Source organism: Colletotrichum tamarilloi, assembly GCF_030869305.1.
Source record: "Colletotrichum tamarilloi strain Tom-12 chromosome Unknown Scaffold_11.1, whole genome shotgun sequence".
Lineage (NCBI taxonomy): Eukaryota > Fungi > Ascomycota > Sordariomycetes > Glomerellales > Glomerellaceae > Colletotrichum > Colletotrichum tamarilloi.
Window position 1 is genome coordinate 272,782 of NW_026849394.1, and position 22,420 is coordinate 295,201.

The 22,420-nt window shown below is 52.3% G+C and overlaps 8 protein-coding genes across 8 annotated transcripts; 3 read left to right on the plus strand and 5 right to left on the minus strand.

Moving 5' to 3' along the window:
• Nucleotides 1-367: 367 nt before the first annotated feature.
• CTAM01_04592 (uncharacterized protein) lies at nt 368-1,411 on the minus strand (the record flags this gene model as incomplete). The annotated part of the gene is made up of 3 exons (XM_060520622.1): nt 368-482; nt 615-694; nt 998-1,411. 3 exons carry the CDS (start codon nt 1,409-1,411, stop codon nt 368-370), a joined length of 609 nt encoding a protein of 202 aa, XP_060384576.1.
• Nucleotides 1,412-2,837: 1,426 nt separating this feature from the next.
• On the plus strand, nt 2,838-3,029 carry CTAM01_04593 (uncharacterized protein; the record flags this gene model as incomplete). Its single annotated transcript, XM_060520623.1, has 1 exon — nt 2,838-3,029. One exon carries the CDS (start codon nt 2,838-2,840, stop codon nt 3,027-3,029), a length of 192 nt encoding a protein of 63 aa, XP_060384577.1.
• Nucleotides 3,030-5,322: 2,293 nt separating this feature from the next.
• On the minus strand, nt 5,323-6,195 carry CTAM01_04594 (superoxide dismutase; the record flags this gene model as incomplete). The annotated part of the gene is made up of 3 exons (XM_060520624.1): nt 5,323-5,807; nt 5,865-6,063; nt 6,124-6,195. The coding sequence occupies 3 exons, from the start codon at nt 6,193-6,195 to the stop codon at nt 5,323-5,325; spliced, it is 756 nt and encodes a 251-aa protein (XP_060384578.1).
• Nucleotides 6,196-11,428: 5,233 nt separating this feature from the next.
• On the plus strand, nt 11,429-11,847 carry CTAM01_04595 (uncharacterized protein; the record flags this gene model as incomplete). The annotated part of the gene is made up of 3 exons (XM_060520625.1): nt 11,429-11,466; nt 11,538-11,688; nt 11,773-11,847. 3 exons carry the CDS (start codon nt 11,429-11,431, stop codon nt 11,845-11,847), a joined length of 264 nt encoding a protein of 87 aa, XP_060384579.1.
• Nucleotides 11,848-11,954: 107 nt separating this feature from the next.
• CTAM01_04596 (uncharacterized protein) lies at nt 11,955-12,285 on the minus strand (the record flags this gene model as incomplete). The annotated part of the gene is made up of 2 exons (XM_060520626.1): nt 11,955-12,045; nt 12,191-12,285. 2 exons carry the CDS (start codon nt 12,283-12,285, stop codon nt 11,955-11,957), a joined length of 186 nt encoding a protein of 61 aa, XP_060384580.1.
• A 2,386-nt stretch (nt 12,286-14,671) lies between these two features.
• On the minus strand, nt 14,672-16,226 carry CTAM01_04597 (uncharacterized protein; the record flags this gene model as incomplete). Its single annotated transcript, XM_060520627.1, has 7 exons — nt 14,672-15,109; nt 15,187-15,229; nt 15,314-15,434; nt 15,526-15,662; nt 15,721-15,920; nt 16,012-16,090; nt 16,150-16,226. 7 exons carry the CDS (start codon nt 16,224-16,226, stop codon nt 14,672-14,674), a joined length of 1,095 nt encoding a protein of 364 aa, XP_060384581.1.
• Nucleotides 16,227-16,265: 39 nt separating this feature from the next.
• On the minus strand, nt 16,266-16,678 carry CTAM01_04598 (uncharacterized protein; the record flags this gene model as incomplete). The annotated part of the gene is made up of 2 exons (XM_060520628.1): nt 16,266-16,342; nt 16,420-16,678. Coding segments are annotated over 2 exons (336 nt in total), but the record flags the coding sequence as incomplete, so codon positions are not given.
• Nucleotides 16,679-21,774: 5,096 nt separating this feature from the next.
• On the plus strand, nt 21,775-22,297 carry CTAM01_04599 (uncharacterized protein; the record flags this gene model as incomplete). Its single annotated transcript, XM_060520629.1, has 2 exons — nt 21,775-21,965; nt 22,039-22,297. The coding sequence occupies 2 exons, from the start codon at nt 21,775-21,777 to the stop codon at nt 22,295-22,297; spliced, it is 450 nt and encodes a 149-aa protein (XP_060384583.1).
• Nucleotides 22,298-22,420: the final 123 nt, after the last annotated feature.

A 22,420-nucleotide genomic window follows, 5' to 3' on the forward strand; every position in this document is an offset into this window, starting at 1 on the left:
GCTTCCACCTTCACTTGCAGGACTTGATCTGGCATGATGCGCAGCCAGGATATGCCATCAAAAAAAGAAGCAGCCGCACTTGACGATGGTCTTCCCGAATTATGCTGTGGTGTTCCGCTGCACCCCGCATTTCCTTAGTTGTCGTTGTTGGCCCTGTCGCCGCAAGTCTCGGAGCATCGTCCCTTGAAAACCTTGCCGATCAAACCTGATCTGAATCATCCCAACGTCTTCGGAACTGACAGACATCAGACAACCGAGTCCCCTGGCACCCCGAACAGCAAAGGGACAGAAAAAAGCTCGGCCCGTTGTGTTGTGATTTTCTTCTTCCCCAACAAGCTCCACCCCTCTGTTAAGGAAGGTCTCTGATCTATCCAATTCTGGGATGGATCAATAGGGAGTGATCATGCGTGTCACAGTTCATGGTTGTCATGCGTCTTCTGCCTCGGCCTGCTCCCGAGGCCACGAGTATTGCGCTGTAGAGACTAGAGTTGACCCATAGGTGTCACGGTTTCCCCCGCGTCCAACAATACTCCTTCTGCTGCCCTCGAAGCCACGACTGGTTGCCTCGCTTGCTTAAGGACCTCGTGGAATGTAACACTCTTGGTCGCCTCTACCAGTCTGTCTGGCGTTCGGTCTCATTGTACCACACGACATGAGCATTGCCAGCTTGCCAGGCACGTGCCAGGCTGAGAACCTAGGTCACAGTTTGAGGTATCATTGTCTTGTAGAGATCGCCGGCCCAGCCAACCGACAGGGCTTAGGCAACCCGGCCCAGGACATATGGTCGTGCCTTTTCCGCACAAGGCATTCCTGAGCTCGAAGAGAGGCTTCTCTTTCGGTCCTAGCGTAGACGAGCTGAGCCGCTAGCTAACGGGATCCTAGTGTAGATGGGGAAAAGGACCGTATTGTGGTGGTGTATGTTCCGCCCACACCTCGCTCCTCAACTCCAGATTTGCGCCAAAAATGATCGACCCTCCAGCTATCCGGGGCGTCGTACATGCCACAAAGGGATCGCCGCAATCTGGCGCACTTCAGTTGAAGCCAGACTAGCGACACTGCCGTCGATCTCGCGACAGGGACCGGCGCTGGACAACGCGACTAGGATAGCGACACCATCTTTTGCTCGTCCAGATCTAGGGAATTCTGCGAGACAACCGTATGGATGGATCCCTGCCGTGTCAGACACCTTCAACTCCGAGTTTCCTGTTGTAGATCCCGAGGCTCCTCGCGATATTCGGCAGTGGACCTGTGGGTTTCGCTCCGCCCACTTGCCAATCTCTAGTCCTCCGGATAACCTCTTTCCTTGATGCAGGGAACCCGCCAACATACTCTGACTTCCGCAAACCCTGGCTCGGCACAAATACTCGCAGTGTTCCGGAGGTTCTGCTACAAGACCTAGGCAGGCCTGCATGGCGTGAGTCGACGTCACTCAAGAGTTTGATCTTCTCTCATCCTTGCCCTTCTTATGTCCGTTGTTGATCACTCCGGACATGTTAGTGGCAGTCAAGAGACGGTCGATCACGACTGGAAATTAGACTGTGATCCGCTTGTGGTAATGAGGCTGTAAAAGCGAGAAAGGTCAGCCGGGCTCCCAATTGTCCTGCTGGTTGAGTCATGGTTTGTTGACTGTCGGATCGCAGCTTTATCCGACTGGATATCAAAGTCAAATCCGGATGCTATGCTTCAGAAGTCCATAGGTGAGATATTCGGAGGGTCGGCGCCTTGCATCAGTCATGGCGCATCCAGAGCTGAGCACTTGTATACTGCTTCAGATGTGAGGTCGCCACCAACACCAGGCTATGCGAGGACCTTGGGACGCTTGCTTGAGACTCGTCAATGCCGGTTCCGAGGTCGGAGCAACCTTTCCGCACGTAGTATCTAGAACTCGAGGCGCGGTGGGGATAGGAACATATAGGTACAGCCTGAATGTATGATGAGGCCAAACCGGTCAGGAATTTGACGTCCGTGTTGATGAGCGGTCGACGATCTGGTTAGACGCACCCTAAATGCAGCCGAGTATGCTCTTCAAGGTGTTCCACACTCACTTCGCTCTCGTAGTGTAGTTCGTTCAACTCCTATAGGCGGTGTAGTTGATGGAGGCGATTTTAGATGATGATTAGGAGGGGGGGCGGGGGGGCTATGGCAGTGGTAGAAGATGGCGAGCTCTAAGTTTGAGCAGAAGATGAACCTCAAGTAAGTAGCGAAGCAGCGCGGAATCTGTGACAAGCTTGGATAAGACAACAAGAGTACTAGACTCAGGAGGAGCCACCGTCGGCCAAAAGCAGGACCGTTTTCTTCTCTTCTTCTTCTTCTCCTGGAAGGATCGTAACGGAAGGCAAGATATCGCCACATGTGTAGGATATCTGCCCACGCCAACGTGTTGGGAACTTGGGATCAAACGGAAGGCACATCAAATGGAAGTAACGGCGGCTCGGGTTCGCTAGAGGCCTCCTGCTCCTCCTCCTTCGGATAGTCTCCCCGAAAGACGGGAAGTGAAGGTTTACACGGTTCTGAACCCTCCAAGGGCAGGCGCCAGCAGAGAGACCGGCCACACACAAGACAGGAAGGCATAAACTGTCAGGTTCCTTCAAATTTCAGAAATCGCATGTCACATTCAGCCCCAACATATTCTTACTGCTTTGAAACCTTCAGGCTATCATAGAAGTTGGCGTCGCCGAATCAAGCACAACATTGGGACCGATTCTAGAGTCTGGTGAATATTAACCCTCACCGGCGTACCAAACAACAGTTTCTGCTACTGTATCATACCGTACAGCTCTCCAGTAATAACCCGATGGAACGATAGATACAGATCTCGAGGTGAGTGTCCCTTTTTGATGATTTCCTCTGGGGCTCACGGAAGCCTATTATTCTCAACTAGCGTTCGACCAATACCAACGTATGCCATTATGAATACTATGCTCCCCTTGCAGGGCTCTGTGTCCCTTTCCGTCGCAACTCGTTCCCCTCTATCCTGGAAGAACGAGCCTTTTCGGAAAGTCGCCGAAAGGTTGATGGGCAAGGCTTGACCAGGCCCCTCGAGAAGAGACAAGAAACACAGCTGCAAGCCTCAATTTCAATCAAGCAGCCGTCCCAAGTTGGACGCTCCAAACTGCCTTGTCAAGAGAAGAAGGCCACTCCGCCGAGTATCTCCATAAAACCAACACGGCCCAGGATTCTCCGTACCAGACTGTCAAAGGCCGCGCTCTACGGCTTCCAATCGTGAGTTCATCTAGTAGCCTCCTCAAGACGCCCTACAAAGTCAAACTATGACACCCACGGGCAACATCAACGTTGGGCGTCGTAACGACGAAAATTGCAATGCTTCTCGGAAACTTCACAACCTCGCAGGACAGGTCCTTATCTAGGTCACAGTAATGCGTTGTCGAAGCCCGATAGCAATCATTTTATCCGTGTATCAACGTGCGAGTCACTGCGAGGGGCTGCTGTCCAATGTGGAGTCGAACCGGAAATCACGCGCAGAACTTCTCCTCGAGCGCATCAGTTCGCCGGCCACACTCGGCGAAAAGAAAGTATGAGGTGGGATCGTCCTACCTACTCAACAAGGCATGTGGGCTTGCGGGCGTCCGAACGGGGACCGTTCTCCGTAACGTAAGCATGGACACACGGAGCAACTGGTGATCTCCGACCCGGACCGGTCGCTTGTAAGTCAAAGAGGACGAACTCTGAGGTTTTAACGGCGACCATCAATTTCTACAGCGTTATGACGTCGAGTCGACACGATTCTCCATGGTGCTGTTTACCCAAGCGAAAACCATAGGACCTCATTCAATGTAGAAAAATCCGATTCGCATACTCAGTTGCGGCAGACCGGCACCGATCGATTAGCCCCATATAACCCGGAACAGCGATGCCAACTACGGCCCCACCACCCCGCGCCGACGTCCCGGCACTGGCGCTTGGGGGACGGAAGACCATCGAATGGTAGCACATGAAACCAGCCAGCAGCGGCCAAAGCACCGAAGAAATGGCACACGGCAACCGGGCGTATCCGTTCCACACGTTTACAATTTATCCAAAAGGTTTCCTCTGCCATTTGCCCTACCGATTTCCGAGCGAGAGTCACGTTCTGGCTCTGTCTCTGCTCAGAAAGATCAGGTGAAGAACCGTGGCTCCTTATCTAAGGGCAGTCAGTCTACTTCGAGGTGTCCCTCACAAACCGTAAAGAAACTTCTCGCAACCGTAACTCCCATCCCATCAAGCTTTTGCAGCCACGGAAGACTGAAGGAGGGACGAAGGATGGCCAACACCTCTTCCTCTCGGAGCCCCTCCCCGCATCGACGTCAGTAAACTACCTACCAGCCAAACTCAGTTCCTCTGATCCAGTGCCGTCTCTCTTCCGTTACCTTCCCCCCCTCCACCAAATAGCTCTTCAGCCTCGGTTTCGTCAAATAAGCCGCCCTGTCATCGCCAAAGTCACAACCCAAAAAAGCCAAACAGGCCTACTCCCTGCTTGAAATGCTTGACCTGCTATCTCTCAGAGTCCCACGGGCGACCCAAGCAACCGGCGCACCGGCAGAGGCTTTCCAAAAAGACACAGGCAACGATATCGCTGCTAGGGGAACATTCTCACACCCACCATAATCAGTAATCAAGACTGCAAAGGAGAAAGATACCCAATGGTAATTTGTCGCATTTCAGAATTTGACCTCGAACTTGCTGAAGCATGACATCGCCGATCGTGGTAGAAGATTCCTGGACATCATTAGCTTGACGTTTGCCTCGATCGAATAATGAATCGTCAGCCATGATCCCTTTCCCACTACCCTCCCGTCTGTGCTCCCACCGACTTTGTCCACGTTCATTTGCGCAAATGGATGGGTGTCATGTCAGCCAAGCCTGCATGCGCGCATACGTTACCACTACAAGTTTAAGCTCATTACGGTCAGGCCCTAGGTGCATGTGTCATAAAACAAACGCCAAAGATAAGAAAAATCATGATGAGAGTCAAGAAACTTTTTAATTTCTGGGAAAACCACCCGCGTCTGGTAGGTCCTCCCTGGTATCATCTAATGCCCGCCCCACTCAAATAGAAGTATGTACAAGTGTTGTTGAAGAAACAGTATGGACCTTTGTCCGGTTGACTGGACGCCGGCCCTCTGTCGATTAGTGCGTGAAATACCAATTTTCCTCCCCTCTTCTATGGGCCTGCAGGAACGGTCTCGACGTGCTCTCTCGATTGTAGTGAAACTCAAAAAAACGCCGCTTTGTGATTTAAGGTTGATTGTAGGTGATGATGATGACTCGTTGAATTTCCGCAAACGGTGTTCAGACGTCAAGTCACGCCAAGCCTGCTCCCGCTCATAGCGCGAACAAGACAGCGGCGAAACCGGCCATCATGAGCGAGATGGAAGCGCCGCTTGTAGAGGCGGCACCGGGGAAAGGCACGATGGAGCTTGTCGGCGAAGAGGTGGCGGTAGGGGCGGCGCCGGTTCCGCTCATGGTCGCCGCAGTAGTGGTGGAGCAATTGTCGTGCGTGTCGGGCTTGGTGATGAGCTTGAAGTTGGCGCAGCTGATGCGAGTCTTGTTGGCGAAGTGGAAGACGAAGCTGCGGTTACCGAAGAAGGAGCCGGGGCCCTCGACGATGGAGAGGTAAGGGTCGACGTAGGTCTTTTCGTAGTCGACGGCGACGGCGCCGTGCTTGCCGCTCAGGTCACCGACCTGGCACGTCTCGGGCTTGGAGCTATCGCATTTGGTGGCCTCGCCGCGGATGAAGGGATCGAGATGGGCGAGCGTCTTGGTGCAGTTGCCATCCTCGGGGACGGGGTCAACGTGGAGGTGGTAGGCTGGAGGGTGTTAGTCGCAACGAAAATAAGAAATGAAAATTGAGGGAATGAGCATACTGAAAGGACCGCCCTCCTTGGGAAGGTTCGAGAATCGGACCTTGAATTCGACACCCTTGCCATCGGGGGCAGTCACGGCGACGATGGAGCCCTGGACGTTGCCCTCAAGCGAGCCGGCCTTGTAGAAGGGCTTCTCGGGAAGGACAGCCTCGTAAACAACACCGGCCGGGTTGGAGACGATGGTGGCATCGCCAAGTTCCTGAGAGTCATGTTAGTACGCTTGAATCCTAGCATGTGAATTGAAGACGTGGTGACATACGCCAGTGGACTGGGAAGCGACACGGCTAACAGCCGCGGCGGCGATGATGGAGACGACGGAGAAGGACTTCATTTTGGCGGTGATAATCTTGTTGCAATATCCTAGGTTGCTGAGGGGCGGGATAAAACTGGTTGGAATGCGGCAAGCGATGATCAAGGGCGAGCTTGTGAAGTTGGGGGTTAAGTGAAGGGTAAGAGGGGTTGGGAGAGCTTCTTAAAAGAATAAGAGACCGTGGGGATGCCCAGACCAAGTGATGATCCAACTGGGGAGGTAGTGAGCGTAGGTTGGAATTGGAAAGCTAATGGAGATCTGCAAACGGCAAGAAGGTATTGGGTTGAGACTCTTTATGGCCCACACACACGCTCACTCACACGAGAGAGAGACTCGAGAGAGATGTGATGAGGATGGGACCAACGACAGCCCCCAATGCCACGGTAGCTTGGCACCCTACAGGCCGGTATGTATGCGGAATGCCAACGGCAGGGTGAATGACCGCACCCCGGCTGCGCTAGCTCCAGATTAATCAAAGAAAGGAACGAGAGTCAAGAGGAGGCCACAACATCGGATGCTTTGAGCCATCATGTATTTCGTACGACCAGGGGGGGAAGAGGAGTGGAAGGGGATGTAGTGTAGAAACGGCAGCTAGCCGTCGGCGCATCTAGGCGAATGAGAAGAATGTTTCTCTCGCAAGGTACGTATCGAAGCTTTGCGCTGCCGGGGTGGACCTTGTGCGCCCTGTGCTACGAGAGAAGAGATGATGGAAGGGCAAGCTGCAATCTGCAAGCTGCAGGAGGGAGAGTCATAGGAGGAGGAGGGCCAGGAGTTGGGGGGAACGTCAAAGAGACAAGGCAGGCAGGTGAGTTCGCAGGCGGTAGGTAGAAGGGGCCGTCTTGCTCTTTCGTGAGTCGTGACGGGCAAAGGAAAGTTCAACTCAATGACAAGGAGACTGGCCATTGCCTCAATAGCCGACGGGGTTTACCTTACTAGTATTGATTAGAGTACGGATACTTCGGTACGGGAAGCGGAAGCGAACACAACCTCCTTCACTCTGAGTATTCGCAGTCAGGATGAATAGATGGTCAATAGCTACGAATGAAGTCCCTGTCCCACGCCTAGAGATCTCCATGACATGGTCGAGCCAAGCAAGCACCAACCTCGGGACTTTTGATAGTGTATCCGTAGCTGTAAGGGCCGGCAGGGGCTGCAAGGCGAGGAAAGGAAACACGCAGAGAAGGGCCAGAATCCTGGTAGGCATCTTGCCCGATTTGGCATCTCGCTTGCTGGGATTTGGTGCGGGAACAGCGGAGGGTAAGACAGGCGGATGAGCTCGCGCCAGGAGCGACGGGAGGGATGGGCGCAAGGGAAGGCAAATCCATTAGCTGCCACTGGGCAGACGAGACTGGGGTAGCAACTCTGAACTCTGGGCTACTACATACATTGCATGGAACAAAAACAAATAGGCGGTTGGTGATGTCTGACTTTTGTTTTCCTATGCACTGCGCCACCTTGGAAACCCATCTCGCCCCTGCCAATCAGAAATAGATTGCGCGCTCCAAAGAAACGTGCCAACGGCGAACACAAACAAGTTCGGGGGCTTTTAGGGGCACGCAGCTCGCAGATGCGTACAGATACTTATGTTGCTGAACATGCAGATAGCCGCTCAAAGAGCAGGGCAAGGCTGACGATTCGGTGGTCGTGGAAAGAGGGAAGCTCAAAGTTAGACAGAGAAGCAGTGCCACTACATGTCAGAATTCTGCCAAACAAATGACCAAGAGCATTGGTAGAAACAGAGGCTGAGGCAGAAACGGCGGCTATCCAGCCTCCTCTTGACGTACAGCTGTCCGTCTGCCTTGTTGTTGGTTTCAATGATGGAAATGAGCCTGCTCTACCACGAGCCTGGGAAGAGGTAGACCTTGATTTATCCCAGACACCAAAGAAATTGTCTTTTGGTACTTGCGGGCGCATGAGCGTGTGACGGACTATGTTGGTGTTGAGTGGATATGATGCCCATGGTAACGATGATGGTCATGATGACATTGATGTTGGCGGGCTGAACATTAAGGTGGTGGAGGCGGAATTCCATGGGGGCCTCGCTTCAGGCCGCCATAAGCTGTGGGCCAGTGAACAGTCGGCCTTTCTCAGCGTGCCCGTTGAACAAGCACCTTGTCCCGTCATAGACATCCTGGCTTGCATCCCCGACCCAACCAACGTCCAGCTGAGGGGCTCCTGATGCGAGTTGTGAGTGACATCTGTGAGCTCGGATGCTCTACCAGTCGTCTTCTGCATCCAAGCGCGCTGTCTCCTTCGCTCAGATGAGTCCGTCACTTTACCCACTCACTCACTCTTACCACATGGAATCCATTAGGCGCGTTTTGAAAGACAACGGCTTCTACGAGGTCCCGTATTCGACTGTCCGTCCCTTGCCCTAGGACCTTGATCAAAACTGCTGCCAGCATGACAGGGGCTGATGAACGGCCCCCGCAGACTCAGACGCACTTTGGTGCCAGGCGGGAAATAGAAAAATGGGCAGATGGTTGGGTTGGTGACTGGAAATTTGGGGGTAGTTGCAGACTGCAGACACCGGAACCCTGACGATGAACATCACCCAAACATTTGCTCTCCGCTCCCAACGCTGGTTTGCTTTGCTCAGAGCTGGCTTTCTTTTCTTCTGTGCCTCTCTCTCCCCTTCTAATATGTTTCAGCAAGCCCACCCCGGGCCCTTGCAGTTTGTTCAGCCCATTTGGACCAACACATCTACCAAAGACCAGCTCGCAATGTTTCTTTCAGGTAAGGCGAATGTCGGTAACGATATTTCCATGACCAGCAGTGCCGCCACCTTTCCAAGGCCATGAAGTTGGACTGTTTTGATAGACCCCATTCAATATCGCTCTGTGAAATTGGCTCGCAAACATGTTGTTAAAGCCCTCTGGGCAGGGCTCAGGACTCAAGAGACTCACCTCGGGCTAGTATCCATTGGCGAAGCGCAGACGTACCTCAAACCACCAAGGAGAAGAAGTCAGCAGGGCGCAAGTCGTGCGAGTGTGACACAGGAAGATGCTTCCCCGAACTTGCATCCATCCTCTATGTGCCCTCTCAATGTGCGTGCTGTGCCACCTTGCCTTGGCTTGCCTAGCCCCTCCAAATTGTTCCAATAAAGTGCTTGTAGCATGCTAATTATCGATGGACTCACCATGTTGCCCTGCCCACCCGTACTGGTTGGTTGACAAGTTTCAAGTTCCATTCCGAGCCGAAGAGCAGCGTTACTAGCGCTGACCGGCTGGGAAGATGCGTGGTGGGTGGGGAGTTTTCGGCGCCAGTGCCTTGCAGATCGCTTGCGACTCTGCTAGTCTCGATTGATTGGCATTCCAACCCTGGCAAGGCTTCCCGATGCAGTCACCAGTCACCTACGTTGCAAGACAAGGTCTTATTGGCCCCCAGGCCCTGGACCACCTCTTCCAAAGGCTTATGAGCGCTAGCATCCAAAGCGAGAGAGTCCGGTACGAAAATCCAGGACAGTGTGGAGTGGGATTGTTCCGATACCCGGTCGTAGAGAACCACCAGAGATGCGCCAACCTTTGGTGGTGTTTCGAAAGGGTGCAGTTGTAAGCTGCAGAGCGTTCTCGCCGTATGGAAAGGGTTCCTTATTCGTAGCCAAACTTGAGTCGAACATCACTCATAGGGTCGAATGACTCTCTCGATGACCTGAGCTCGTCTTCTCATCCTATCCTGTCAACCTCTTCTCGTCATGCAGCGGTGACGGCTATCGTCCCGTTTGCGCAATCGGCACCTCTGTGCCACTGTCGTCAGAACATTCGCTCTGCCGACATGACGAAAGATCAACGCTTGGTGTGGAGGTCTGTATCCAAGGTACAGGATGAAGGACATGCTCTCCTTTGGGTCGTCTTCGGGGATGCACAAAGGACATGCCAAAGGTCTGTTCACCTATCCTAAAAGCTTGAGTGTACTGCGAGTGTTTCAAGAGAAACGAAATCTGGTGATACCCAAAAGTTTGGCGATATCGTATAGTTCTGTTCGGAGGTGGACCATCCGTCTGGGTCCAAAGTTGCTGTTTCAGCTTGTCATGTCACTGCCCAAGCGATGAACACATTGGCGGCCCTGCCGTTTGGCTGCTTTGCTAGCTTGATCCCAGACTGCCAGCAACAGATACCGCCCGGTCAACTTCTTATCAGGCGAACTGCTGCCCACTGGTCCTGTCAACACCGGTGACAAACGGCCGTCTCTTGGCATTCGATCTTTCGTGGTTTAAGCTTCTTCCATATCGATGCACCGTTTCTCCACTGCTAGATGGGCTAGAACCGTTTGGAATCTGAGCAGAGCCTCCACTTAGCAATAGATAGCACAGAACACCGTTTCCAAGGTGTCAGGTGACGGTTTAGCACGTCTAGCTCAGACTGGCCTCGGGCCTGATTCTTTGCACGCTAGATTTGGCGTCACCTTGTGCAGCTTCTCTTCATGGATTTTCCCCCTTGACCAACATGCGCTTGCAAATTCCGTCGTTATTTTTCTCCAGTATCGTACTGCCCAAGGTCGGGGTAGAGGGAACGCGTTTCAGGCTTCAGGGTTCTGAGCAGACGAAACCATTGGGGGCCGACTTTGCCTATCGTGAAAGTCTATGTGGGACGGCAAGGACGGCCATGTCGGATCCTTGCGACCAGGAACCTGAGGCGACTAACGGCTGTAGTCGCCGGCAGAGCTTCGTATTTTCCAAAACCATGGTTGATCGGGGATGGGTCTGCTGCGATCTCACGGGGACGATCCGATGCACCTCGAGATCCGGGAAGGACCACATCCGTCCAAATTCGGCGGGACACGCAGATTTCCCTAAAGAGCCATTGCAGATTGACTGATGGTACATATCGATCTTGAATCTTAAGCTGCTTTAGTGTGAAAATGAGCATGTATCCGCCGAATGGAATAGGATGATTGAGTTGCAGAACAGAGGTCCGGGCACAGACTTGCGAGCGGCCCCACCCGCGCCGAGGCGTGGCCGGGCGGTAAATTCGGCGGGTCTTTCTTCCGTCCGTGTGTGGCTAGTGAGCGGCTGACTGATGTGTGGCTGGACTGAGGTGGACAGTGGCTGTAACTTCAAGCCTGGTAAGTCAGGCAAGCTTATTGGACGTCACCGAACTGTTGTGGAGCTCGGCGAGATAGGTAGCAGCAACAGCCTCGACCTTCGCGATCACTGCCAACGACGCCGCCACACGCATCACAACCCAACGACTTCGCATTCGTGCTTCATCAGACATACAGCCAATAAATCAGGCCTCCGCCACAAACCGTAAACATGAAGCCTGTCGTCAGTGCCATGCAAGCATGGCAATGGTACGCCCTCCCCCGATGCAGCATCCCCCTTGAGCCAAGCTTCCCAATACTAATTAGCCTTCATTCGATAGCACTGTCATCTCCGTTTTCGCGATCGTTATCCTCGGTGTTCTCGGCATTCTATTCAAGCAAAACCACCCCGAGCTCGTCGGTAGCGAGGAAGACCCCAAGGACGGCGGCGCTGTTGCGGGCACCATCTTCGTGTCTGTGATGATCTACATCGTACGTCACGCACCCTCCTCCTACACATATCGGCAACAAATGCCCGCGCTTGTGAGGAACCAAGTTACTAACCGCCAACACTAGGGTTTCTTCGTTTTCTGCGGCTTCCAGGGCCTTCTCCACGTCCGGGAGAATAGACGAGGCGCGATCGCATTGTAATGATATGGAGAAGGGGGTTATTGGAATGTGCAGAGCATGGCATCAAAAACACATTATGGTTTTCCTGGCGTTTGGCATCACGTTGTTGAATTTTTGTATGGCACAGCTCAGGCACCCGCCTCTGCCTGCGGCGGGTTCCTCAGCCGGATGAGAGGAGGAGGGCCAGCTCTGTTGAGAGCGTTGTTCCAGGACTTGAGCTTGTAGTTATTAGCATGCCGCTATGAAAGAGCAGGAGGGAGCATGGGTTTCGATGTACGAAAGATATTCTTTTTAGAGGCCCGCGCGGAGTTTCGTATATAATGAGCAAGCGTAAGCTCTTGTTATCAAAGGCGCGAAGTGAAATCTTTTGAACAACTTTCTGCGCTCGTGTTGAAGTTCTGACTTGGCCAGATACACTCTCATAGTGAGGTGGCTTGCGGGCCTGGGCGAGAAACACATCTCGACGACGGAGACGTGGAAATGAGCCTGCAAGTCAGAATATCAATTCTCACCACATCATTACGGCTATTACTTACCATGGTGTGATAGTTCTTCTATCCTACACTGTGCATAGCCTGCTATGTCTGATGCTTCGGCTAGAGTCTACCCATCATATTCCTAGCTACATCGAGGATTTGGTACCTTACACTAGACGTGATGCAAACTACGCTTAATGATTGAGAAATCACTTCAGCTAGCACGTTTCCAATTGCTAAGTCCCTCTGAAGTGTGTTTATTGAACCGGGCTGGCGTGGCGATCCAGGTATGTCCGAATGGTCTGCCGGCTCTAATCTACTGACCCGGATTGGAACCTACTATTTATGCCATCAATTCTGAAGAACGGTGATTTTGATTGCCAACTCCGTATTGAGGAGTAATGTGTGCGTATGCTCCAAAAAGTGCGGTGGATTAAGGAGGCATTTGTCTGCGACTAAACGCGTGGTAATTTGGCTGATTTGCAACATTCTGCAAGCGTAGTTAGCAGTGTATTTCACATGAAGTCATTGATTTACTGAACTGCTACTGTTTCTGCGAGATACAAAGACAGTTCGAGGCAGGTACTTTGAGCTTGCGTAACTACACCGAGGCTAACTTCGGCGATCGCATCTTCCAGTTTCATATATCAACTAGTATGTTACAAACGTGCTGGAGTCTACAATAATAACCTTCACTTCAAGGGTTAGAGAAATATGTGAGTCGTGGTTCTAGCTGTTGAGGGAGTAGACGAGGTAGAAGTAAAGAATCGACTGAGCAACCTACCTCCACAACCTCCCCCTTACTCTTACTCTTGAGAGGCGAAACGGCGAAACAGCAAAATTCAAGAAAAAGAGTTCAATCTATTTTCAAAGCTCTCCGTATAGCTATCGCAGTGACTGATATTTGTGCGAAAGTTGGTATTTCCTTGCTCTGTAGTGCTGTGTGGCCTCCATGGATGTCACGATGCCTTCATTCGAACACATACGACCATACCCATTGGAAAACTCGGGATCCCGTCCGCTCTCCCATAGATAAGCCAATGAGGGCCGGATTAGTAGTTGGGTCGGTGACGACCAGCGAATACCTGGTGTTGTATGTTCTTTTGCTTTTTGGATGTTGATGGAGTGAGTGGATAACGAATATTTGCTAGTTTGGTCTTTTTGCTAAGGTCGGTGACGACCAAGATACTCCAGCGAAGTGAGAGGGACAAGCAAGGGTATGTCCTGTAGTCTCTGCCTTGCTTTGCTCTATTTGAGAGTTTTCTGGTGTCCAAATGGACTTTACAGGGACCGTCTCAGTAGACCTCCTTCCCCTTACGAGGATGGCAACTTATACCATAACGTGACCGCGCTCTTTGCCGGTTGCACAGTAGGCTATGAACAAGTACATAAGTGATGCTTCTAGATGGAAACGATGACCCATGGGTATCCTCAACCCATAAGGACCCAAAGTCGCGGGACCCATGAGTAGCGAACAAACAATGAGAACCTGAATTGCTGAAGTTCTACCCATGGGATCCAAATCCGTGGGGACCCAATTGGTGATTACCCGGAAACCCACGAGTGTCTCCAGTTCGACACTTGAGGACTTTGGATCCCCAATTTCACAGTCACCCAAAACCCATTAAGTCCCGTTTACCTATGGGAACCCAAATCGTGATAACCCATAGGTACCCACGAACAGCCAAACCCGCACCAGATTACAAGAACTAAGGTGTGAGACCACCACTGAGCTCGCCACTGATCCTTCCGTCAACCGCCATGGCTGCGACTTAGAAAGATCGCGCGTATAGTGAGTAGAAGCGACAACAAGCTTCGAAGCTCGGCACAGAATCTACCAAAACCTGTATAAGATAATACGTGAATTGTCACCAAGGCCAGCCAAAGGCCCTAGAAACATACACGAGACTTTTGCTTCAAAAGACTTAAATTCAGGAAAATGATGTTTGACTCAGAAAATCTGGCCTATCGTGGTTGTTGATACTGGTAACCTCGCTGCTTTGCACTTGGGGAAGAAGCTGATTTCACACCCGACGGAGACATGGCAACAGAGACAAAAAGTCTCACATATGGTGTCCATATTCGGGTATCATGTGTCGAACTGAACCAGTACGAAGGTGCCGTATAGATCAACAGTTTTCTGGCCAATGTGGCCAGACCGCGATGATCTACATTCATCGCGGCATATTAAGTTTAGAGGAACCTTAGCCGGTTAATTAGTGAACACGAGGCGGCTGTTCCGAAGATGGTTCGTCTCGTCCTGTGGAATGGGATGAATCCGTTTATATCCGGTACTGCGTACAAACATTAAATATTATAAAGCCGCAGTCCTCGCATCCAGTCGAGTGTACCCTGCCAACCCTGTCATATCATACATGCTCCGACCCCATCGACAACCTCCTACTCTCCCCCTTAGCTCCAGCCTTCCCGTAAAGATCAAAATCCGTGTAGACGCTACTGATCGCGACTCTGGCGGCGGGAGGCGAGTTCCACTGAGACGGACCGCCTCCGTGGTGGTGCTGTTGCTCCGCGGCCGACCAGGCGTCCGAACCGACGCGGGAGACTTTCTTCGCCGTGTTATACGTCGCGTACGTCTCCCCCGTACCCGCAGAGGATTCTCCATCTCGCAAAGGCGTGATACTGCTCTGCGGGAAGACGCACCGCCACGCGGCACGCAGGGTGGGCATTCCGAGGACGAGGTTGCCGACTAGCATCGCGGTACTCGTCTCGCGCACGCACCACATAAACCAGACGAAGTCGGTTGAGTAGGTGAAGACGGCGACCTTGGTAAGGATTGCGCAAAGCATCTGTTTGAGAGACGTTAGTTAGCAAAGCGAGACTTGTATGACGGGAGGAGACGGGGCCTCTTCAGGATAGAACTTACAACGAATACGCCCATGCTAAAGAGACAGATGAGAAGGAGTTTTCTGTAGCGATATCGCATTTAGCATTCAAATTCTATCCTGGATTAAGATCCTGTCGTCTACACAACACGAAAAGGGCGTACGTACTTTCCGATTTTCATCTTTAACCGGCTGATCAATGTGACCGGAATTAGAAGAAGCACCAGATCCGTCGATAGGTTCATCGTGATTTGCAATATGTTGTAGTTCTTCCATGTCAAGCATTCCGCTGAAGAAGCAAGAGTCAGCTTCCTTCCAATAAGATGTTCGTGAAACAGCTGATCTCATGCCATCGGCTTCCAGTCTAGGAAGAGACTCACCGTTTTCTGGCTGAAGCTCCATGTACTCGGAAAATGGCCTGCACCACCCTCCGTATAGTGAAACGATGACTGCAACGTATGCAAGCCCGGTGTAAGCTGCAACGCTGACCCAAGTCTTTCGATAATGGCCAAAGAGACTGCTAACAGTGAGCACTTTGTGCTATAAAAGCGATGGCAAATGGGATTGACACGTACGTCAGGCGATTGTATAATAGCAGTAAACAACACTTATTACCCCAAAGTGTTGTTTGCATCGATGTTTCGGATAGAATGTTCAGTATTCCCATCTTGCGACCAACTGCGGCATACTCATCCGGAGTGAGGGCGTCAAAGTCGGTCGTCGCAACGATGTCAAAGTAGATGTATAGTGCGGAGATCGAGGTAGTGTATATTAGCTGAGAGATAGCAAGTTAGCTTCAGCCGCAACAACTTAGATCAATTGTGGACATCATGGATATCTGCGGCAGGATTGATGCAAAGACTTACGACTATTATAGCCATCAATATGTCGTCTATAGTCATTTTGTCGAAGAACCTGCGCTTGCGGACGAGGTACTGAGACTGACTGAATCGGAATATCAGTATGAGACTGGATTTGGGAAATATCGAATATGATTCACTCACTATCTCATTACGACCGCACCAATCGCCAGGCCGTACCAAACCCAGCACTCTGCTCTCGTGCTGAGTGGCATAGCCATCGCGGCGGTGCCTCCGGCGGAATGCCCGCCAAGCTGGTGTCAAGAACGTAAGGCTCGCTGATGACCGGATGATGGCGATACTTTTCCAACCCCAGAATCTTCTTTTCTCTTTCTTTCTTTTGATGAATCAGTTTCCGACCCTCCATCAAAATCAAGGGCACTGGCAAGGTTCCACAGGGAGGGGTTCACTCACGACTATATCGCCGGCGCGGTGGTCTGTCGGAACGACGAGGCATTCCAGTCCCGAGAGCCACTGAACCGCATGCGGCTTTCGAAGGGGGGAAGCATGGTATAGATGCCCAGAACAAACCCACAATTGCGAGCCTGCCTTGACCCGTTCGACACAAAGATGGCTTTGAGCCAACAACGAACTCAAAAGCCACAATCGCAAGCTCGAGGTGAGCGGTTCTCCAATGACGGGGGGTTCGCCTCCAAATACTCGACGTTGACACTAGGTAATGCGTTAACAGTCGATGAAGAGAAACACACGGATGGCTGGTAAAGGGCCTGATTCATGTAGTATCTGGCTGCATTCGGATGGGGGATCGTCAGCTATCGCTGGTGAGTTTTAGCGCCAGCACTACAAAGCACCAAACATCAACGGGGTCGGAAGCTTCCCCCATTTCCCGTTCCCCCTCATGCCCCTCAATGGCGACTTCAAAGACATTCTAAGGGGGGAACGACACGACTCAGACAGTACTGATTCTGTCCCCATTCTCCTACGGACCCGCAACGGCGACGATGCCCAGGAGGCGATCACCGTCCGTGAAAGGTCATTTCTATTTTCAAGCTATCCAAGCGTTCGCCGAGACAAGTGAGGGGAGAGCCGAACTTGTTGACCTCCGAATCTAAGGGACGGAGAGAGGTCCGACTTGGGCTCATGTATGGTTGATCACTTTCATGTTATCGTCGAAAAGGGTTTGCCCGCCCGTCCACGAACCCGCCCATGCCGCGTCGCATTAGTGTCTCCCGCATTGCTAGTCTCGTCTGTCCGGCACTTGGTAACCGTGACGGACTGGTCGTGTCTGGCGGGCGCAGAATTGCCATCATGTCAAGCCCGTGCTATGTTTCTCGTTGTCCCGACCTAGGTCTGGCCAGGGATTTGAGTACGCGAGTGTCTCGCCAGCTGATCACATCACAGCAGCCGTCCGATGTAATAGGTAGGGTGGCTCACGTTGCGAGAACGCCACCGCTCAGCCACGTTTACCTGCAGAACCCGAGAATCAGGTTCGCCAACGGCTCAGTTTGCATATTGACTCGGGTCTTCGTTTAAGTCGGTTATTGCAACCATTGAGACGGCGGGAAGGGAGAGTGGACTCGGCTGATATTGCTATATAACCGACTGTGATACCCTAGACGAAGCGAGATTTGTAGACACGGAGATGACGCTGTATCTCAGATTCGAGAATTGATCGCGTTATTCAAGAGGTCTTTCGGGAAGCTCGGGCGGCGTCAATGGTGGCTTCGGCCAGACGAGCATGGCCCGAGTCCGTCTTCTTCCCGTGGTAGCCCTCGATTCGAAGCATGCTTGAGCGTCCTACACGGCGATACTGGTAGGCCGACATCCGGCATGGCTGGATCATCGTCGCTGACGGGCTTGGGAACACAAAGTCCAAGTCGCACAAGGGGAAGAAGGGCTGACTTCAGCCACGAGATGATCTGGGCAGGTCATCAGATGAGGTGTGGGAAGTTCCGCTGACCAATAGGTGAATGAGTGCAAGCCAGGCTTCCTGATGAAGACGATGGCGACATATGGTGAGACGATTGTATATCTAATAGCAGTCGCTGGCCAAGATGAGGTCCGCAAGGCAGCTGGTCAAAACCTTGGCAACGCGAAGTACTCAACATATCTAGTCGAACCAGCTTGGTTGTACTCTGAAGTTACGAGGTCTCATTACAGAGGAAACTTCTTTCAAGAGACGAGCTGGATCATCCAAGCCCGAAGCAGGGCTGTGACTGAAGTTGCGGCTGAGAAGCCATCCACATGAATTCATGATACCCTAATCCCCCATAAGATGGGGGCAGGCTTGTGTCACCATATCACTGAATCACCTAGCCGGCCAAATGGCGTCCAATCCGCGTAAGACGGGCGTGGAGGTGAAGGTATTCATGGCCAACGAGAGATGTAGGGAATGATCCTATGCTTCGGAGAGTAAATGATTTGTCGACAGTGGCATAGCCCTCCTTTCAAGATCGTGAAACATAAGCGATGTGGCTAGAGAATTGTGGTTTTCCAAGTTGTTTTAATGCTGCAGGTATTTCGCTAGCTCAGGTGCTCAAAAGCAGCTTCTGATGGGCCTGCAATAAATGGCAAGCGACTTATCTATGTTATAGCTGAGACGGGGTAGGGAGTTAGCCTCATGAGACTTTATATTGCAAAGCTTCAATATCCTATGCCGTTCTGTTTCCACCGGGGAATAGGAATCGAAATTTCTCCATCCCCGTTTTGCATGGCATTGTCCAAGGAATTCACGGTTCATGAATGTGCCCAGATTTCTGAATGCTGGACTTCGGAGCGGCTAAGAGCTGATCCTCTGATATCTCACGTGAAGAGGTGATTATGTTACTCGACTGCGAGCCTTAGGTAAGCACGAGGGACGATGAGGTGCCTTGGCTGACATAATCCAATCTCCCGTTCATTTCTGTCCCAAGCTGCCCGTCAAGCCTAGTGCTCATAATCGCTAGCCATAGTGTGGTGGTGGGAGTATTGCGTCATGTAAACCAAAGGACCTGCTCAGAAGCCATGCCCAAGCACTTGAAAGTGACATGGTCAGGTGTTGAATACTAAGGGTGTCCAAGCCGAACTCCCTCGCACCCGCTCTTCACGACCACCTCGCCCAACGACGACCATGCCTTCGGAAAATTTTCCAGGAATGCAGATCGCCGGGTGCCGGGGCCTGGGGCAGCATGGCCGGGGCAGGCCGCAGACCGACCAAACGGGCCGGGCAGAAGACTTGGGCACACTTTTACTTCTGGGCCGAACTGTGTACGGAGTTTTCGTACCTCTGTATCCCGTACAGAATACTGAATGATGGTTTGGTGATGATCCCAGGTGGGAAGAGCCAATCATGACGAGTTGGAGAGCTCCATCATGTGGCTACTTTGACGTAGTTCTCTCTGTTTCCCCCCAAGGATCTCAGGGACTAACACCGAGTTTTCGGTGTCGCCGCTCCCGCTAGCTCGGAAAGCCAATTTGGACCTTGTTCGGACTCCGGAGCAACAAAAAAAATGGAAAGCTTGGGTGTAGAACTTACCGAAGCCCGCCAGCTCGAGGCGAAGGGCCGAGGGGGCGAAGATGCAAAGCAAGTCAGAAGTCTGCAGAGCGGCATATCAAATATTATAGCGAAAAACTCCAATTCAGTCGCATTCCCCGCGCGCGTGCGGCTACCTTGTTCCTGAATGGATGTTAGAAATTGAGCTTCTGACTGGTTGGTTGTTCGGCAGAGTTATCATTACGTAGGATCATCACCACTGTCCCCGTCGCCCATATGTCTGGGAAATCCGGGGTAACATCTGCTAGTGTAGATATCACGCGGGTATCAATATCCAGTACTCCGTAATGCATAAGAAAGTCTACTTACCGAGTACCCTGATAGATTTGACTGCTAGACGAGGAGACGAATGAGGCAGGGAATCGTTGAAAGAAATGAGTCGCGGCACTTTGCTACTTTCCTCTCTTCCTCACCTAGTAGCGAGACCATGTCTCACAGACAAGCCACCGGGCCTTAAAGAGGAAGAACAGCCCAGGGAATGCACAATGACGGGGAGCGCAAATTGCTTGAAAATTTCCTTTGCCCCAGCTTTTCTCATACCTACAGCTCGCCCAGGCCTACCTAGGTTCTTCGCCTTCGCTCTTCGGCTGGGACGAAATTCGCGCAATTGCCAAGCAACCGCCAACACTGCCGCCCCCAGCCTAGAACTACCATATTTTCACGACCGCTCCGGACCAGGCGATGCGGACGGGCTACGAATGGAATTGCGCAATCCCGAGGCACTGCCAGGAAAGACAGGCCAAGAGGGGGGGTTTTTCAAGTCAAGTGTTCACAAAATGATCAAACGACGCCGGGGTAGGTAGGTGGTTCCTGCAACCTCAAGTATCCGTAGTGCGAAGTAAACCCATGGCCAAAGAGCATGCAAAAAAAAATCCGGGGTAGGACTGCATAGTGCAGCACTGCAGACCCCCTCTCAATTCTCTACCGCTGGCGCCTGGATTGCACACCGAAGCGCAATATCGCGATGCCTTTCCGTTCGACCCTTTCTCTTTCCTTATTGCATAAACCAGCGAATCAGCCCTGCTTTGTGAATGTCCTTCCTTAAGTTACGAATACCTGATGTACACTTCTCCGTCTTGGTTCCCGTCACACCGAATGTGCGTTTCACACTTACACTTACACGCAGCAGCACCTTCCCCTCTCGCGTGTTTGCCATGAGGCACGAAGCGAGCGGCTAAAGAATTGCCATCAAGTGACTCGAATTCCCAGGTAAACCGTAAAACGACAATGGCACCCCCTCGGGACTTTACCTGTTGGGGTCCAGTAGCCGGGGGTGGGAAGAAACGCTGTTCGTGCCTGGTCTTATTCAGCGGGTGCGTGGTGTTTTCGACTGGATGTCGTTATTTTCATTACGTTTTAGTTTGTCAACGTTTGCCCCTCCACACACGGTACACCCCTCCCCTCTCCCATGACTCTCCGCCAACGCCTGTGAGAATCGAGGCCTCGTTTCAATTTTTCTCTTCCCCCAGCTACAGAATTTTTTCAGGTCTGGCCCACCTATTCTCCCGCCAGCGCGGTCTGAGACGTAGGTACATTCTCCACCGCTCTTGTGGACAGCAAGAGAGAGAGAGAGAGGAAATTTATGGAAGAGCACCTGGACAGATCGGTGGACCGAGAGGCCAACAAGCTTGGAAGCTCAAGCAAGGTCGTTCATCGCCGAGGCCGTGCGTGAGCAGCGAACGCAGGCGTGCACACCACCGGGGATGGCGCGTATGTGGAGAAACCAGCCAGCCAAGGAGCCTGTTGCAAGAAAAGAATGATTGACCTTGTGATCAACTTTTTTGGCTGGCGCACCCTACGTCAGGCAAGGCCAAGGATGACTTGCGCCGTAGTTGGGAAAGGTCGCGCAATAGCTGCTGCTTGCAGCCGAAAATCCCATCCTTGCTCTTCCTCCTTCCCTGTGCGAGGGAAGCACCTCACATGGACGGATACCTAGGAGGTAAAACAAAGACCAGATATTATGTGCTTGCTGTGTGATCCTTCTCCAGTTCCTATAAAGCTCCTTTGTCCCGTCAGGCACCACCCCTCTAGCTCACCCATTCCCATCATACACACATACAAACCGGAGAATCCGTTTCCCTGAGAAATCATAGAGTCATACTTTTGCCTACCTGACTGCACCATTGACGTACCAATTCAACCCGACAATTCCATCCGAAGAGCGATTGCGCATTAGACCATCTAAGACGGAATAGCACGAACATCTCCCGAGTCTTATAAAGACGTTTATATCACACACTTTTCCCACACCAAATCCCACATCACAAACTCCAGAAATGCTTGCCTCACACGGACGCGGCGGTGCCGGCAACATGGCCGACACCTCAAAGTCGCCCAAGATCACCCCCAAGGACCTCGAGACCCCGACTCTGAAGACATCTGTCGTCACCACGGGCCGCGGCGGAAGCGGAAACATGGCCAAGAACGCCGACCCCTACGAGACTCGTTTGCGCCAGGACGTTGAGGCGTAAGTGCTATCCCCATTAGACTCGGAAGAAGCAAGTAAAAGACCTAAAGCTAACATGAGTTTCTCGATCTAGTGTCCCACGACGCGAGAGTGCCGGCGCATCCCACTTTGGCCGCGGCGGTTCCGCCAATGTCTTCAAGGGATCACCCGAGGAGGAGGCCGCGGCCAAGAAGGCCAAGGCCGAGGGCGCGAGCGCCGTCGACGACGACGAGTCTGCTACCACCCTCCGCAAGAGCAAGAGCCCGTCACCGCGCCGCAGCTCCGAGGAGAACGCCAACGGTCTCGCCGCCAAGGGCAAGCAGTGGTTCAACAACCTGACCAAGAAGGCATAAAGCCGTCACCTGCTTCGTTCCTTCTCTTCTGTTCTTTCTCTCTTGCGCCTCCAATGGGCGGGATTTACGTCTGCATTGTGTCTCTTCTCGGTATGAGGAGTCATTAGCGATGGCGTATTGTTG